Below are 19,328 nucleotides of genomic sequence, written 5' to 3'. Positions count from 1 at the left end.
GGGCAACAGGGACCAACTTTTTTCTCTTTCTTCAGGCATTATAAATGTGACCTTTTGAACGACAACTGGCAATGCATCATTGACTGCAGAATCCTTGATTGTATTTAGCCTATGGATGAATTCAGGCAGTATTACCACAGCTGACCAGCAGAGGTCGCCACAGACAAGGAATTCCATAAACTGGCAGCTGTGTTTGAATGCACAATGAACTGTAATGTAATGATACAGTAAATAAAAAGGGGATATTTCTATAGCAGTGAATGTGACTTTACCAAACATTCACAGTTTGTTACTCATTCCCTTTCATTTAGGAAAGCCATGCACCAGGAAGAGTCACCTACATTGCATATCTGGCAAAAGTCACATTTGCTGCTTTATAAAATATGCCTTAAAAACGGTCTCTTATAATTGTAGACTAGAGAGGACAGAGGAGTTGATTTACTAAAGGCAAATAGGTTGTGCACTTTGCAAGTGCAATTGTTCCAGAGTTTAGTAAATAAGGGGGAAGCTCTGCTGACTTCTACCATCCAATCACGTGCAAGCAAAAATGTTTTTTTGCAGAGTGAAGATTCACCTCATTTACTAAGCTCTGGAGCAACTGCACTTGCAGAGTTCACACTCTATTTGCCTTTAGTAAATCAACCCCAATGTGTTTCCAGACTGATCCTCACATCCCAGCAGCCGTCTCTGACCTATGCACAGGTGGAGCAAATGTGATCATATACAGAACGGTATTGGTGGGATATGATGGGTTGGGAAAACCAAAAGTTTATAAAACAACAAGTTAAAAAAAAAAAGAAAAAAAAAAAACACTGTCCAATAACAGCATCTCAGCAGACAATAGCTGCGCTCTCATTGGCAGAGTAGAACAGCAGGTGGGGAGGGCTTATCTCCAAAGTCATTTAATCCTGTTATGTATTTCTGGGGCACAGCAAGACCAGGACAGGGAGGAGCGGTGAGGTGAGCCAATGCACGGCACGTTGCAAGCTTCTTGACAAGAGGAAAAAGTGCAAAGCAATGGCCCTAGGTTGTGCTTCTTTACTCTCAAAGCGGCAGGCCGAGGGCAGGGCTTAGACCAAACTATCGCTTAAGTCGAGTGGAGTTTGGTATCCCAACAGACTAAAGGTTGTAGTTAAAAGCCAAAGGTGGTTCAATGAAATACTGACAAGGGGCGGGGCTCAGTAAATAAAGCTGGATACAAAAAATAAAATAAAAAAAGTGCCTGTCTTCATTCCAGGCTGCAAAACAAAATGTCATTTTAAGAGGGGGGGGGGGATGATTATTTTCTATACCCACTGTATATACGTAGCCGACACAGTGAATACATAATACTCTGGTTCTAGAATCTAAATCATCAGTGAAAACTCGAGCGGCCAATGACAGCCAAGACTGAGAGCCACCAGTCACGCAAAATGTCAGCTGGTGGCTCTCAAGGGCAAGAAATTTTTAATGTATTACTTTAAACATGTGAAATGCATGTAAAACGCATGGCACCGATTCCAAAAATGCCTTTCAATGCTTTTACTATGAAAACACAAACATTTACACAGCCTCTGGTATTGGGGGGGGGGGGGGGGGCACATATCAAGAACTCTTTATGAAGGCAATGAGCTGAACAGGAGACACATTAGAAGAGATTCGCTCTTACCTGGCTATAATTGAGAATTTTGAAAACAGATTCCGACACAAATAAGATTTTTCCACGGTCACAGCCGACCACGAAGAGGAAACCATCTGCTGCCTGCAGGACAGAGAAACTTATATAAGATTCTAAAGAAAGAAATAGTCCGCAAACTACAGCCCGAGGGTCATATCCAGCCCCCTACAAGAAATTATCCAGTCAACAGTTAGGGTCAGACTGCCTATGGTCTCCGCTGCTTTCCCCCACCCCCCAGTCTCCAGTGCAGCTACCCCCATGCTGCACTAATATCACAGCTGTTGATTGGTAGGACACCCTCCCCCCCCCCCCCGACCGCCAGGGTAGAGGACTCTGGTGGGGACACCCTCCCCCCCCCAACCGCCAGGGTAGAGGACTCTGGTGGGGACACCCTCCCTCCCCCCCCCCCCGACCGCCAGGGTAGAGGACTCTGGTGGGGACACCCTCCCTCCCCCCCCCCCCGACCGCCAGGGTAGAGGACTCTGGTGGGGACACCCTCCCTCCCTCCCCCCCCCCCCCCCCGACTGCCAGGGTAAAGGACTCTGGTGGGGACACCCTCCTCCCCCCCCCCCCCGACCGCCAGGGTAAAGGACTCTGGTGGGACACCCCCCCCCCCCCCCCGACCGCCAAGGTAGAGGACTCATCGTTAACACAGAATGGTTAACCTTTGATCATCCCAGCCAATATCAGGTGACAGTTCATATTTTTAGCACTGATCACTGTATTAGTGTTAACCTTTGATCATCCCAGCCAATATCAGTACAGTGACAGTTCATATTTTTAGCACTGATCACTGTATTAGTGTCACTGGTTTTTCAACTAGTGTCAGTGTCCCATTGTCTGCCACAATATCACAGTCCCTCTATAAGTCACTAATCGCTGCCATTACTAGTATTTAAAAAAAAATAAAAAAATTCCATAGTTTGTAGAAGCAAAAACGTTTGTGTAAACCAATCAATATACACTTATTGGGATATTTTTTTACCAAAAATATGTAGCAGAATACATGGGCAGTCTAAATTTATGAAGAAATTTGACTTTTTTTTTTTTTTATTGGATATGTTTTATAGCAGAAAGTAAAAAAATATTGGTTTGGTTTCCCAGAATTGTCTTTTTTTTGTTTATAGCGCAAAAAAATAAAAGACCCGCAGAGGTGATCAAATACCACCAAAAGAAAGCCATGTGTGTGGGGGGGGAGTAAAAAAAAAAAAAAGAAAGAAAGACATAAATGTTATTTGGGTACACGTTACACGATCGCACAATTGTCAGTTAAAATAACACAGTGCCGAATCGCAGAACGTGGCCTGGTCATGAAGGGGGGGGTAAAAACCAATGAAACAAGAAAATGTATACAAGATGAAGGAATAATAGGCAACAAAAGGAAAGAGGCAGCAGAACACAAGAGCCCGGGTTCTAGACATATTTTGCTGGGAATGTTATATGCCTACACCCTGTGACTCACTGCTGCCAGTGTTATATCATTTCCTTTATGTGACCGGTATACCATCCACCGACACCGACGCCCCATCCCCCCCCCTCCGGCATTAACCTCTTCCTGCCAGCCACAGCCATCTATATAGCAGAACATCGGACTAAAACAGTCGACTTGCAGATACAAAGAGCTGTTTATTCATGAAATAAGTGCTGAGCAAAAATCATCTCCGTCACTAAAGCCAAGAAAAAAAAAAAAATCAGGCAAGCTTGGAAATGTTCTTTGCCTTTGTCCCCCCGAGAAGAATATCGATGTCCAGATGTGTAATAAAAGATGTCAGGAAATCAGGAGCAGTTCACAAGTAAAAGAAGAACGGTATCCGAGGGCTCCCTTTAGATGGGCACACTTTAAGCCCCATACACACTAACAGATTTTCTGTCGATTTTTCCTTTAGATTTACCAAAACCATATAATAATATGAGGTCAAAGCTTAGGAGTCTCAATGTGTATGCAATCAGGCAGGCCCTTCTACTACATGGTTTTGGTAAATCTGGGAGATAAAAAAAAAAAAAATCTGCAGAAAATCTGATCGTGTGTATGGGGGCTTTAGTGTTCTTAGCCAGCTAGGATCTCTATACTACTAAAACACAATCACTACCCCTTTCTGCTAGACTGCAATACCCCTTCAGATTTATGGAATGTTATATAAAGTAGGGATGAGCTTCAGATATGACAGACTGCAAAACAAAAAACTGGCAATTTTTGGACTACAAGCGTCTTGCTATGGAGGGCACTCGGCAAGGGGAAGGGGCCAGGAGCGCTGGGCAGGGGACATGAGAAGAGGAGGATCGGGGCTGCTCTGTGCAAACCTATTACACAGAACAGGCAAGTATAACATGTTATTTATAAAAAATAAAATTTTGCCTTCGGAATCCCTTTATAAGTGGAACTACTGTAAACTCTCCTATCCTTTTCAGCCAAGGAAGCTGCCATCTTAGCCTCTGTTTGATCTGCAATTGCTATGGTGCCGCACACATGAGAGCGCAACCAATGTGACAGTCAGCAATCCCAGCATGCCGGAAATGTAACTGCTTTTTTCTAAACTTAAAGCGGAGTTCCACTAAAGGGTGGAAGCTCCGCTTATCTGCCTACAGACCTCAGACCCCTGGTCATCCTCTCTTTCATCCATCACGAGAGGCTCTATGGTCGGTAGCAGTATCCTACCAATAGGAGAGAGAGAGTGAGCGAGAGCGTGAAAGAGAGTGAGCGAGAGCGTGAAAGAGAGTGAGCGAGAGCGTGAAAGAGAGCGAGCGAGAGCGTGAAAGAGAGCGAGCGAGAGCGTGAAAGAGAGCGAGCGTGAAAGAGCGCGAGCGAGAGCGTGAAAGAGCGCAAGCGAGAGCGTGAGCGTGAAAGAGAGCGAGCGTGAAAGAGAGCGAGCGAGAGCGTGAAAGAGAGCGAGCGAGAGCGTGAAAGAGAGCGAGCGCGAGCGTGAAAGAGAGCGAGCGCGAGCGTGAAAGAGAGCGAGCGCGAGCGTGAAAGAGAGCGAGCGCGAGCGTGAAAGAGAGCGAGCGCGAAAGAGAGCGAGCGCGAGCGTGAAAGAGAGCGAGCGCGAAAGAGAGCGAGCGCGAAAGGGAGCGAGCGCGAAAGGGAGCGAGCGCGAAAGGGAGCGAGCGAGAGCGTGAAAGGGAGCAAGCGAGAGCGTGAAAGGGAGCGTGAAAGAGAGCGAGAGCGTGAAAGAGAGCGAGAGCGTGAAAGAGAGCGAGAGCGTGAAAGAGAGCGAGAGCGTGAAAGAGAGCGAGAGCGTGAAAGAGAGCGAGAGCGTGAAAGAGAGCGAGCGAGAGCGTGAAAGAGAGCGAGCGAGAGCGTGAAAGAGAGCGAGCGAGAGCGTGAAAGAGAGCGAGCGAGAGCGTGAAAGAGAGCGAGCGAGAGCGTGAAAGAGAGCGAGCGCGAAAGAGAGCGAGCGCGAAAGAGAGCGAGCGCGAAAGAGAGCTAGCGCGAGCGTGAAAGAGAGCTAGCGCGAGCGTGAAAGAGCGAGAGCGAGCGTGAAAGAGAGCGAGAGCGAGCGCGAAAGAGCGAGCAAGAGCACGAAAGAGCAAACGAGAGCGCTAAAGAGCAAACGAGAGCGCTAAAGAGCAAACGAGAGCGCTAAAGAGCGTGAAAGGGAGCGATCGAGAGGGAGCGATCGAGAGGGAGCGATCGAGAGGGAGCGATCGAGAGGGAGCGATCGAGCGAGAGCGATCGAGCGAGAGCGATCGAGCGAGCGTGATAGAGAGAGCGAGCGAGCGTGATAGAGAGAGCGAGCGAGCGTGATAGAGAGAGCGAGCGAGCGTGATAGAGAGAGCGAGCGAGCGTGATAGAGAGAGCGAGCGAGCGTGATAGAGAGAGCGAGCGTGATAGAGAGAGCGAGCGTGATAGAGCGAGCGAGCGAGCGTGATAGAGCGAGCGAGCGAGCGTGATAGAGCGTGATAGAGAGAGCGAGCGTGATAGAGAGAGCGAGCGTGATAGAGAGAGCGAGCGTGATAGAGCGAGCGAGCGTGATAGAGCGAGCGAGCGTGATAGAGAGAGCGAGCGTGATAGAGCGAGCGAGCGTGATAGAGCGAGCGAGCGTGATAGAGCGTGATAGGGAGAGCGAGCGTGATAGAGAGAGCGAGCGAGCGTGATAGAGAGAGCGAGCGTGATAGAGCGTGAGAGCGCACAAGAGAGCGCGCAAGCACAGTGCCTTATCTGCATTAAAATTAGCCTCGGAACCCGTGTAATTAATATGTGTTTGGTTTTAAAGGGATGAGGTGGCAACTAGGGCTGCAACTAACGATTATTTTCATAATCGATTAGTTGGCCGATTATTGTTTTGATTAATCGATTAATACCCTTAAAAAAAAAAAAAAAAAGTGGGTCAAATTGACGTTCATTTTCAACCACAGTGACAGGAAAATTTGGAAATTGAAAACTTCTCGGTCAAAGGAATTTTCAGACAGTGTGTGTGTTTTTTGTTCAGAAATGAAGTGAAAATTTCAAACAAAATTCTTTCATTCAGCGAATGTACAAAGATTTTTCATCTGAATATTCTCCCCTGAAAATTGATCCGTGTGGCCAGCATAAGGCTCGGTACTCAGCTATGCAGTTTTTGCTTTTGATCTGTTTCTGCAATGCTTTTTGCTGTACGTTTTGATTTTTGCGCACGTGATTTTACTGCAATTTTGTGTTTTTTGCATTTTTTTGGGGCAGATTAAAAAACACAAATTGCTGCAAAAACGCATTACATTATTTTCTGCAGCTTCTCCTTTGAAGTATATTGAACCAAAAAAAAAAAAAAAAAAAAAAGCACCCTTTTGCGTTAAAAGTCCCTGACCCTTTCCAAATATGCAGCGGTTGAAAAAAAGGACAGATATGAACATGTCTCATAGGAAACCATGTAAATTAACTGTAGTGCGTTTCTGCAAAAAGCACCAATAAACACATAGATGTGAACCAGGTATAGGAGGTATAGTAACATAATGGGGTTAAAAAGACTAAAATTAGCCCTTTATAGTACAAAAAAAAAAAAAAAGCAGATAATCACTACTGTAAGGGGTTCATTTTTTTTACTGTAGAACTGTGAAAGTAATATTTACAGTAGTGATATTTTTGTACTATAAAAGGGCTCATTTTAGTTTTTGTTTTTTTAACCCCATTATGTTACTGGCCGATTAATCGATTATGAAAATAGTAATCAATTTCATAATCGATTAGTTGTCGATTAATCGGTTAGTTGTTTCAGCCCTAGTGGCAACCCTAGCTGGAGATCCGCTAATTACATATCCCTGCTTTACAGCCAAGGAAGCTACTTCCCGTTTGATCACAACACCAGCCATTTGATGGCTCTGGGCTTCAGAAAAATGGCCGCCTCCAGCAAGAAGAGACATGTAGAATGAACGTTCCTTACTAAAAAAAAAAAAAAAAAAAATTTAGCAAGTTGTTATGGGTAAAATTCTGCTTTAAGTGCCAAAACCACTAAGCCTGACATAGCAGAATATCCTTATAAAGAAAATAGATCTATTTCCCTGGGTCACCAATCCCCTTCAGCCCAGCCCAACGAGTTCTGAATCTGAATGATGGCCATGGTCTTGGTAAGAATGCCTAAATTCATGAAGCCTGTAAATACTTCAGAGCTCCTGTACACTTTGCTGTGTCCGGGTGGACATAAAAAAAATAAAAAGAACTTCTAGAGCAGTGATGGGGAACCTTGGAACCCCAGATGTTTTGGAACTACATCTCCCATGATGCTCCACTACACTGCAGAGTGCATGAGCATCATGGGAAATGTGGTTCCAAAACATCTGGAGTGCCGAGGTTCCCCATCACTGTCCTAGTACATACAATAAAACCAGCTCACCCTGAGAATCAAGTGCTTTAGCTCATCGTCCGATAGGAAGGCCGGCTTGTAATTGGCTTCTGTGTACGGGTTTGCAGCACCTGTAGATGGAGAGAAAACGTCACATGAATCCCGAAGCCTGCATGCGCACGGTTCACCTGGTAATCATTTAAGAGGAACTTTTTTTTTTTTTTTGGAGGATGGATATTGCAAGGAGTGCACACTGAGCATCTGTCACAGAAGAGCGTATTATTCTGGGGCAGAATGGAATCTCTGCGCTCCGATACCCCTTATCCCAAGGTCATACTCATGGTCATAGTGGCAAAAAAAAAAAAAAAAAAAGAACCGGGAGACCACAGTGTAAATCCATAAAAACAAAATGATTTATTAAAAAGCATAGAGATACTCACAAAACATCTTCATTATCCACATATGCATAACAGTGTAGCAGCCCGGGACAGGTGCAAACCACTTACGGAAGCCAAAGTATGCGATGATGCGTCACATAAGCCAGCTCCAGCCTACGCGTTTCGTCACTGGGCTGCTACTCCATTTGTGAGCATTATCTATGTTTTTTAATAGATCGTTGCTTTTGATGGATTTATGTGGTTCTCCCAGTTCTCTTTTTATCACTATGGCCATGAGGAGGACCTTGGAATGAGAGGTAATCGGAGCGCATAGATTTCCTCCTGTTGCGGAGCAATGCGCTCGTCCTTGACAAAAGGGCACTTTTATAACTTGAAAGTCAAACCCATCTGGTAAGCGTATTTTTGAGTGGATGGTGAATGCGTTCTTTTTCAACACAGGCTTGTTTGGATGTGGCTTTATTGTCTTTGGGTCTTTGGAAGGGCTTCATTTTCACCGATACTTACACTGGCATTACAGCTGGAAATACAGTATTTGGACTTGACTGATTGGATGCTGGGGTTTAGGTTTTTTTCACATTTGGATATTTAGTGCTGCACTTTTTATTTCTATGCATTTACAGTTGATGTGGTAGCTGCATATTTTTATTACTTAGCGCGATTTCAATTCTAATTTCGAAATGTATTGTAACCACCTCGCTCCTTACAGGCTCGCCCATAGTTCCTGTAGGGTGCTGTAGTAAATTGGTGGATAGTGCCACCATGCAATTATAGGAAAATAAGGATCTCCAGCAGCACAGCTATGTAGAGTGCTTTGGCTATGACACGTGTCAAACACGTGGCCCGTTATGCTATTTCATGTGGCCCCCGCACCTCTCTTGCAGCTGCGCCACCTCCACCCCCCCCCCCCCCCCCACACACACACACACACACACCCACCCATCTCCACAGTCAGCAGCAGAGAGGGGGACAGAACTCATCCTACAGATCCTGTGTTCTCTGTGCAGCTGCATTCCCCTCCTTTGTCTCCTCCTCCCCTGTTATCATCCAGCAGCTGACTCCTGCCCTCCTCTGCTCCTCCTCCAGACACTGCACTTTCTGATTTCCAGCTCCGCCCCTCACTTTTTCCTGGAATAAGTACAAGGTAAAGGGGGGGGGGGTGGACTGTGATGCACGAGATGGTGGGGGACACTTAACTTCTGATGTGGGGGGGGGGGGGGTGCTCTGGACATCTAGTCTTACAGACCCTTTGAGGGCAATTATAATGCGGCCCGTGGTGAAATTAGGGTTGACACACCCCTTGGCTACGGTATCCTGTGAGGCCTGGAAATGTCAGCCTCTGATGCCTGTTGCTTTCAGAGAATAAAGGACAAGATTATCACTATAACCGAGGTGTGCTGATAAAGATCCTTATTTACCACTTCAAGGACTCGTTCACATTAGCGGTGGAGGGGGGTTGGGGGTGGTAAAGCCCAACAGTTGAGCTGCGCTTTTGCCACCACCCCCAACTGCCTTTAGCTGCAGTGGCCACAATTATACCTTTCCGTCAATCTCAACAGGCACGGGACCCACTAAAACGTGAAACATTCAAATGAAAGGGGCTGCTCTGCATACACCATCTGTGTACAGAGCGAGAGAATGTCACCAGCACCACCACGGATCTCCAGAACGGGTCCAAAGCTTTATTCAGCAATCACATTATTACAGCAGAAACAACATTTTTGGGTCCTCGCAGGAGCCCTTCATCAGGCATGAGACGCATCTGTGTACAGAACACCCCCAGGTTGCCATATGCATTGCATTGAATTTTACTAAAAAAATTTATAAAAAATACAAACACAAAAAATAAAAATAAAAAAAAAACACAGCGGCTGCAGATTGAAAAGGAAAAAGGTATTTTTGATAACATTCAATTACAATGCGACTTGTGGAGCAATTGTAATATAAAAAAAAAAAAAAAAAATGTATTTAAAAAACAATTGCCATTTTTCCCACAAAAGCGCAGTTAGCCTTTAAAAGCAGGCAGCGAGGATGTGGTAAAACACCTCCACACTATCAAATCCTCTCCTTAGAGCAATCTAAATGTGGATCGCTCTTCAAAGAGCAAAGCAAGTGTGGAACAAGCCCCAATAGAGTACTGAAAAAACAAAAACAAAAACACAAACTGAAAACCACTTAAAGTTAATATGAATGTCAAAGTGGAAACAGAAGATGGGGGCGGGGCTACAGTGGGTCATAAGAGTGAACCAATGTCAGTGTAGATGGTTACTCGGTGTGCAGCAGGGCCACTTACCTCGTAGCGTCTTCATATGTTGCACCGCCATTCGCAGTACCGTTAGCTTATCCAGCTTCCGTGACATGGCATTACACGTGGGCACTAGAGATGCCAACTCGTCTATGAAACTGTTCATTTTATCCCTGCGCCGCTTCTCAATCTGACTGTGTGCCTCCCTGAAACAGAGAACCATCAAAGCATGAAAAAATAAACACCACACACGAAAAAAAAAAAACACCTTCACTTGCAATGCCTTTAAAATTATAAATGTTTATGAAAATAATTTACACATACTGCACCTATATACAGTGTATATAAAAAGTCTACACACCCCTGTTAAAATGTCAGGTTTCTGTGATGTAAAAAAAAAAAAAAAAAGGAGAGACAAAGATAAATAAATAATTTCAGAACTTTTTCCACCTTTAATGTGATCTATAAACTGTACAACTGAAATCTTTTAGATGGAGGGAAAATAATATGGCTGCATAGTGTGCACACCCTTACAAGAATACGTTGTTGAAGGCCCTTTTGAGGTTATTCCAGCACTCAGTCTTTTTTGGTATGAGTCTATGAGCATGGCACATCTTGACTTGGCAATATTTGCCCGCTCTTCTTTGCAAAAACAATCCAAAATCGGTCAGATTGTGAGGGCATCTCCTGTGCACACAGCCCTCTTCAGATCACCCCACAGATTTTCAATGGGATTTAGGTCTGGGCTCTGGCTGGGCCATTCCAAAACTTTCATCTTCTTCTGGTGAAGCCGTTCCTTTGTTGATCTGGATGTATGCTTTATGTGGTTCTTGTGCTGAAAAGGACGAAGTTACTCTTTGTTCAGCTTTCTAGCAGAAGCCTGAAGGTTTTGTGTCAACATTGACTGGTATTTGGAACTGTTCCCAATTCCCTCTACCTTGACTAAGGCCCCTGTTGCAGCGGAAGAAAAACAGCCCCAAAGCACGATGCTGCCACCACCATGCTTCACGGTGGGTATGGTGTTCTTTTGGTGATGTGCAGTGTTTTTTTTTTTTGTTTGTTTTTTTACACCAAATATATCTTTTGGAATTATGTCCAAACTTGGTTTCATCAGACCAGAACACATTTCCCCACATGCTTTTGGGAGAGTTCAGATGTGTTTTTGCAAAATTTAGCCGGCCTCCGACATTTTCTTTGTAAGGAAAGGCTTCCGTCTTGTCAATCTACCCCATGGCCCAGACATAAGAAGAATACGGGAGATTGTTGTCATCACACAGCCAGTACTCACCAGATATTCCTGCAGCTCCTTTCATGTTGCTGTAGGCCTCTTGGCAGCCTCCCTGCCCAGTTTTCTTCTCTTTTCATCACTTTTAGAGGGACGTCCAGTTCTTGGTGATGTCACTGTTGTGTCATATTTTCTCCACTTTATGATGACGGTCTTCACTGTGTTCCATGGTGTATCCAATGCCTTGGAAATTCTTTTGTACCCTTCTCCTGACTGATACCTTTCAACAATGAGATCCCTCTGATGCTTTGGAAGCTCTCTGAGGACCATGTGGCTTTTGCTGAATAATGCAACTAAGAAAAAAAGTCAGGAAAGACCTACTAGAACAGCTGAACTTTATTTGGGGTTAATCAGAGGCACTTTAAATGAAGTGACAGGTGTGTACTGACTCCTATTTAACATGAGTTTGAATGTGATTGCTTCATTATGAACACAGTTATGAGAGGGTGCACACACTTATGCAACCACATTATTTTAGTTTTTTTAGTTTTACTTCCCCCCTAAAAGTTGTCAGTTTGTTTTTCAATTGAGTTTATAGGTCACATAAAAAATAAAAAAATAAAAGTTGGAAAAAGCTCTCATCTCTTTTCAGAGGATTTCTCTAGAACACATTTTGCCGAGTCCTTGAGGCCGCAGCCATATTCCCCCCACCCCCTCTACACGCAACAGTTGTGTTGGGTTCTTTAGAACAAATGGCTGTATTTATATAAAACTGCATATGGTTATGAAAGGCGATTATCTGCCATCACATCACCAGGTAATTGGCCACTTGCAGTGTGACTCACCGTGCGTTTTTAATCCGACCTTCAGGATAGTCCAACCTAAAAAATAAAATAAAAAAAAAAATAAAAAAAAATGAATATATTATAAATAAAAATAAATAAATAAAAAAGAACCCAATCTACTTGCTGCAAGCATATTACATTTAAACATGGTTTAAAAAAAAAAAAAAAAAACACACACACAACACACTTTAGTTGCACAAGCCGATTAAGCGGGTGCCAGCAAATCATTGACCGGGCTCCGAAGTGGATGCAGATGCAGCAAAAAGCGGTTCAGCACAGAGAATGGCTCTCAGTACCCATCTGAATTAGTGCAATGGTTGTCAGCTTATGAGCTATAGGGGGCCTCAAAACACGGCCCCAGATATCAGCAAAGGGCGGCACATAATGTTAAATGTATGAAATACTTGAGGATGGTCAGAGACTGCAGACCTAATAGAGGAAATGAGGGTCAGAGAGTGAGGAGAGGATACATCGTTGGTGGGAAGATGCTGCAGAAGATAATACGAAGCTGGGAAGAGGTTACATGAGGCTAGTTGAGATTAATGCTATTACCCTAATTAATGTTCCCACTACAGACTGCTGGAGGTCCGAGGGCCGCACATCATATACCAAGGGCCGTATGCAGCCCTCAAGCTGCAGGTTGGGCACAAGGGCCTTAGGGTCATAAGACAGGTGACAAATCAATGCTAAAAAATTACTAAGGTCATCAATTAGGACATGCGTTTTGTGGATATGCTCTCCAGACAAAATATGAGGGCTGACAGCCAATCAAAAGAATGCACACCCAATCACCATCCAATAAATTAGTGAAGCAGCAAAATTTATCAGGGTCTTGAGCATTATGCTGAAAGAAAATTAAAAAAGGTGCCAATGATGGCTACCGAAAATGCTTGCGATTTTACTGTGTTTATGTTGTGTTTTTCATAAGTCATAAAAAATATGCATTAAAAAAAATAAAAATAAAAAAAATAAACTGTTGCATTTCTGATGCATTCTTGCGGTGTTTTCAATGCATTTCAATGGGGAGCTGCGTTTTTGGTGCGGCTTTAACCGACTAAACATAAAATTAAAAAATGCAGCAAGCAGGATTTTTAACACCGCTTCAAAAAAGGTGCCTATATTTGGCCGACAAATTCACATTCATTTAAAGTCATGACGATAATTAAAAATTCGAACATAAATAAAATTAAAAAAAAAAAATATATACTTTTCAAAAACTGTCAATTTCGGTTTTAGCTTGAGCCAGGTGCATCCTGAAATTTTAATTTCGGTGCACATAATGCATTCTAAGTGGGTTTCAGAGAATACTCACATCCCATGTGGATCATCCTTATCGGTATCCATACCTTCCCCGTGGCTGTAAAAAATAAATAAAAAAATACAATAAAAATATGTGTTAATCCAAAATGTCCAAATCATACTATGAAGCTGGTTCCTACTAAAATGACAGCAACCAATCAAACATAGGACACCAACAGACTAAATGATCAGTGCTGTGTGACAGTACTAAGGGCTAAATATTTTACAGTCTGCATGGAGTTTTCTGCCAAAACACTGCTGCTAGGCGGAACAGCAGTCCCAGTGTGCAAGGGGCCTAAAAGTGTTTTGTTCCATCTGTTTAATGACAAAAAAATATATAAAAAAAAAATAAAAAAAGAAGAGAAGAGGAGAAGGCTGCCTTTAATTTTAATTTAACTCCTGAGAACTACAGAACACCTCCCATCCAAGTTGTAGAGGTTTATAGAGAACATGAGAGCAGGATGTTTCTGTAGTCCAGTTCTAGGGTGGCAATTCTGCTCCACCATAGAGTACAGCGAGTGAGCGTTGTCATCCATGGACAGGAAGGGTGTTACCGGCAGGATCACCAGGCAAAAATAAAATAAGACTAATGCAGGCAGCCATCCCACCCAACAATGGGCAAGCTGCAACATAGGACTTTTTTTTGTTTTTTTAGACCACAATCCCTATCCCTCTTTAGATACAATATACACAGTTTGGTCCATATATATTTAGACACAGATACAATTTTAGATTTTTCATGTATTTACCAAAACATATTCAAGATATAGTTATTTAATGGGGTGAAAGTGCACACTCTCAGGTTTAATTTGAAGGTATGTACATCCAAATCCGAGGAAGGGTTTAGGAATTACAGCTCTTAAGAATAGTCACCCCTTCCCCCCCCCTCTTTTTTTCTTTCAAGGGACCAAAAGTAATTGGACGACCGAAACAAAAGCTGTTTCATGGCCAGGTGTGGGCTACTCCTTTGTTATTTCTTCATCAATTAACCTGGTAGAAGGTCTGGAGTTGATTGTAAGTGTAGCATTTACATTTGGCATCTGTTGCTGTGACCCTACATCATGTGTTCAAAGGAGCTGTCCATGCAAGTGAAACAAGCCATTGGAAGGCTTCAAAAAACAAAACAAATCCAGAGATAGCAGCAACATTGGGAGTAGCCAAAAAAACAGTAGTTCAGTACATTCTGGAGGAAAGAAGAACGCACTGGTCAGCTTGGCAACATAAAAAGTCCTGGACGTCCACAGAAGACAACAGTGATGGATGATGGCAGGATTCTCTCTATGGTAAAGAAAAACCCATTCACAACATTCAGACAAGTGAATGACACTCTCCATAAAGGTGGGAATATCATTGTCAAAGTCTACAATCAAGAGAAGACTTCAGCAAATACAGAGGGTTCACCACAAGGTGCAAACCATTCATAAGCCTGAAGAATAGAAAGGCCAGATTAGACTTTGCCAAAAAAAAAACATCTAAAAAAGCCAGACCAGTTCTGGAAAAGCATTCTTTGGATGGATGAAACTATGAATAATCTGTACCAGAATGACAGGAAGAGAAAAAAAAAGAAAAAGCGTGGAGAAGGCTTGGAACAGCTCATGATCCAAAGCACACAACGTCATCTATGGTCACATGGTGGAGCTTGCAGTGTGATGGCATGGGCATGCATGGCTTCCAGTAGCACTGGGTCATTGGCGTTTATTGATGTGACAGAAGCAGACGGATGAATTCTGCAGCGTTTAGAGATATACCGTCAGCCCAAGTTGATTGGACGGCGCTTCATAGTACAGATGGACAATGATCCAAAACACTGCAAAAGCAACACCAGAGCTTTTGAAGGAAAAGAAGTGGAATATTCTGCAATGGCCGAGTCAATCACCTGATCTCAGTGTAAAAGAAAAAAAAAAAAAAAAAAAAAAAATAGTTGCAGTTCCTAAAATTTGTAATTGATATTTATGCTCAACCCCTTGAATTAAAGCTGAAAGTCTGCACTTCAAATTCATTTGGATTGTTTCGTTTACATTTTATTCTGGTGGCGTACAGAGACACAAAAAGAAAGAAAAGTGTGCCTGTGTCCAAATATATATGGACTTAACTGTATAAGGAAAAAAACGTATCTTATGAGGAATAAAGACATGAAGAACAGAGGTGAAAAAAATAAAATAAAAAGTGTGACTATGTAACAATATATAACAAAGGATGGTGGGACATTTTCAGTGTGCCAATAGTGTGTAAAGATTAGAGAGAAATAAAGAACTTGGTGTATACTTACTCAAAAGAAAAGCCATCAAGCCTGAAAAACAAGAAAATATTACATTAACAGGGTAATTTGCATATTCCATAAACAAACTATAAAAGAATACATAGAGAGGAAGAGACGTGAGCTGAATCTATTATCAGAAGATGGTTTTCAGGTTAAGCAGGAGAAAGATGGAGAAAAAGATAAATCTTCCCCTCCAGCCTCTCCTTCAGCCCTTCATGTTCTACAGGCCGAAGTACAACTTATTACGTTTTTCGGGGGCCAAGCCCCCCCCCCGCTTCTCAGAGCTGCCCTGAGGAAGGGGGCTTGTCCCCCGAAACGTGTTAGCTTTCCAACTGCAGAATTTTGGCATCGCCCCAAGCTGGATTGGGGTTTAGATACGCTTGTACCACCTCATGCGAGTAGGTTTTTGGCTTTTATATCTAATCAAAACTTGATGGTGGTAATGCACTAGGCATTTGCGCCCGCATGTGTCCTTTTTGCCGCCCTTTCCTTCCACTGCCTCACTATCCTTGGCCTGTCCCTTTCTTTCATTGTATTTCAGTCCTTCCAATCATGGCGGCTCAGCATCACAGGAGGGTGTTCTTTATGCAAATTCCATCTGCCTAGGAACACCCACTCCTCCAGACTGACACCCACAAAGACATTTTAACATTTGCATAATCCCAAGATCCAGCCCACTGCTTGCATCAAAACTGAGGGCCCCTAAGAGGAGTAATGTGGAAGGGTGTGCCGCTGTGATCTTTAGGAAGCTTTGCACAGCCCCTCCCACCAGCCATGATCTACCTGCATTACATAGAGAAGCACAGAGATGAAGTCATGACATCACTAGGTCCATAGGTGTGTGCAACCTATAGATCAAAACACACCATCTACCATACAGTGCATGCAGAAAGTATTCACAGTGCTTCACTTTTTCCACATGTTGTTATGTTACAGCTTTATTTCAAAATAGATTCAATTCATGCATTTACCTCAAAATTCTACAAAACAATACCCCGTAATGACAACGTGAAAGAAGTTTGTTTGAAATCTTTGCAAATTTATTTAAAAAAAAAATAATAATAATAATAATAATAATTCCATGTATATAAGTATTCACAGCCTTTGCCACAACACTCAAAATTGAGCTCAGGTGCCTCCTGTTTCCACTGATCATCCTTGAGATGTTTCTACAACTTGATTGGAGTCCACTTGTGGTAAATTTAGTTGGTTGGACATGATTTGGAAAGGCACACACCTGTCTATAGAAGGTCCCCACAGGTAACAGTGCATGTCAGAGCACAAACCAAGCCATGAAGTCCAAAGGAATTGTCTATAGACCTCTGAGATAGGATTGTATGGAGGTACAGAGCGGGGGAAGGGTACAGAAACATTTCTGCAGCATTTAAGGTCCCAATGAGCACAGCGACCTCCATCATCCATAAATGGAAGAAGTTTGGACCCACCAGGATTCTTCCTAGCGCGGGCCAGCCGGCCAAACTGACCGATCAGGGGAGAAGGGCCTTAGTCAGGGAGGTGACCAAGAACCAAATGATCACTCTGGTAGAGCTCCAGTGTTTCTCTGTGGAGGGAGGAGAACTTTCCAGAGTAACCAACCATACAGGCCTGTATGGTAGAGTGGCCAGACGGAAGCCACTCCTCAGTAAAAAGGCACATCACAGCCCGCCTGGAGTTTGCCAAAAAAGGTACCTGAAGAACTCTCAGACCATGAGAAATATTCTCTGGTCTGATGAAACAAAGATTGAACTCTTTGGCCTGAACGGCAAGCGTCATGTCTGGAGGAAAACAGGCACCGCTCATCACCTGGCCAATACCATCTCTACAGTGAAGCATGGTGGTGGCCGCATCATGCTGTGGGGCTGTTTTCAAGCGGCAGGAACTGGGAGACTAGTCAGGATGGAGGGAAAGATGAATGCAGCAATGTACAGAGACATCCTTGATGAAAACCTTCTCCAGAGCGATCTGGACCTCAGACCGGGGCGAAAAGTTCATCTTCCAACAGGACAACGACCCTAAGCACACAGCCAAGATAACGAAGGAGTGGCTACGGGACAACTCTGTGAAGGTCCTTGAGTGGCCCAGCCAGAGCCCAATTGATCATCTCTAGAGAGATCTGAAAATGGCTTTTCACCAACGCTCCCCATCCAACCTGATGGAGCTTGAGAGGTCCTACAAAGAAAAAAATGGGAGAAACTGCACAAAAATAGGTGTGCCAGGCTTGTATTATCACACTCAAAAAGACGAGTCTGTAATTGGTGCCAAAGGAGCTTCAGCAAAATATTGAGCAAAGGCTGTGATACTTATGTACATGGGAGGAGCCTGCGACACTTATGTACATGGGAGGAGCCTGCGACACTTATGTACATGGGAGGAGCCTGCGACACTTATGTACATGGGAGGAGCCTGCGACACTTATGTACATGGGAGGAGCCTGCGACACTTATGTACATGGGAGGAGCCTGCGACACTTATGTACATGGGAGGAGCCTGCGACACTTATGTACATGGGAGGAGCCTGCGACACTTATGTACATGGGATTTTTTTATTTTTTTGTATAAATTTGCAAAGATTTCAAACAAACTTCTTTCACGTTGTCATTATGGGGTATTGTTTGTAAAATTTTATGAATTTAATCAATTTTGGAATATGGCTGTAACATAACAAAATGTGTAAAAAGTGAAGCGCTGTGAATACTTTCCAGATGCTCTGTATATTATTGGCTGTTCCAGTATCACTGTTAAAGTCTGTCTCCAGGCAAAATACCAACACCTCTTTCCCAACTATTTAAAACATTTTTTGGAGGCTGACAACTACCACTGCTAAATGCAGCCGCTCGCCTGTAAACCGCGCAAGGAGCAATTACCTAAAAAATGAATGCCTTGGATACAGACTGTCTGTGTACATGGCAGACTGTTAAAATGCGACTGCTCAAGCAGCAATTACTTGGAATCGGCCGCAATTAGCTGCAGGAGCTGTAAGCCTCGCGTTGCTTTCAATGGGGGCTTCCCTCCTGCAGCTAAAATCACCAGGAAGCCCCGCCGAGGTTCCAGCATGTAATTGCCCATTCACAAGTGTGAATAAGACCTTATACAAAGATGCATTTAAAAAAAATCAGTTTGGACTGGATTCATAGGTGTGTGCTGCAGAATATAAAGCTATAAAAAAGGAAATAAAAAATTGCAGAAAAAAAAAAATAAAAAAAATAAAAAAAAAAAAAAATCGCCAAACACCGAACAGGCCAGGCACAATCCTTCCATTATAAAAAGGACATTAACAAACAGTACACGGTCTAAAGTCAAGATCCTTCTATGCGTCAAACTATATAAAAAAGTCGATCCGGTTACTATAGAAACTCTGGAACACAAATCACCTCTGCGGCCTCCATGACGAAACGTCATTTCCAGCCTCAGTCACGTCTATGTAGGGAAAGTGAATATAATGGATAATAATAAAGCTATACATAGTGTTGTCACAATCATATCACTGTTGACTGGTGAACACATTTGGCTTCAGTGCTGGGGATGCCATTTCAGCGAGAGAGTCCTACGTGCCTACAGAGAATGACAGCTTCCATCAGAGGCTTCTGGAGGCAGGTAATCTTCCTCCTGACAGATTGGCTTAAAGTGAAACTTGAGGTCAGAATTAAAC

At 43.4% G+C, this 19,328-nt stretch overlaps 1 protein-coding gene across 1 annotated transcript in view; it reads right to left on the bottom strand.

The window, feature by feature from the left end:
• The window catches only part of BMAL1 (basic helix-loop-helix ARNT like 1), an 81,240-nt gene that overhangs the window by 24,643 nt on the left and 37,269 nt on the right, over positions 1-19,328 (bottom strand). The window contains 6 exon segments of the mRNA XM_077453601.1: positions 1,649-1,741; positions 7,462-7,541; positions 10,099-10,256; positions 12,121-12,156; positions 13,433-13,477; positions 15,689-15,709. Coding sequence (XP_077309727.1) covers positions 1,649-1,741; positions 7,462-7,541; positions 10,099-10,256; positions 12,121-12,156; positions 13,433-13,477; positions 15,689-15,709 — 433 coding nt within the window.

The sequence above is a fragment of the Lithobates pipiens genome, unplaced genomic scaffold, assembly GCF_037356315.1.
Source record: "Lithobates pipiens isolate NorthernLeopardFrog02 unplaced genomic scaffold, aLitPip1_a1.2 Scaffold_24, whole genome shotgun sequence".
NCBI classification, from domain to species: Eukaryota; Metazoa; Chordata; class Amphibia; order Anura; family Ranidae; genus Lithobates; species Lithobates pipiens.
The sequence above is the reverse complement of the archived record's forward strand: the minus strand, read 5'-3'. Positions and strand labels throughout refer to the sequence as shown.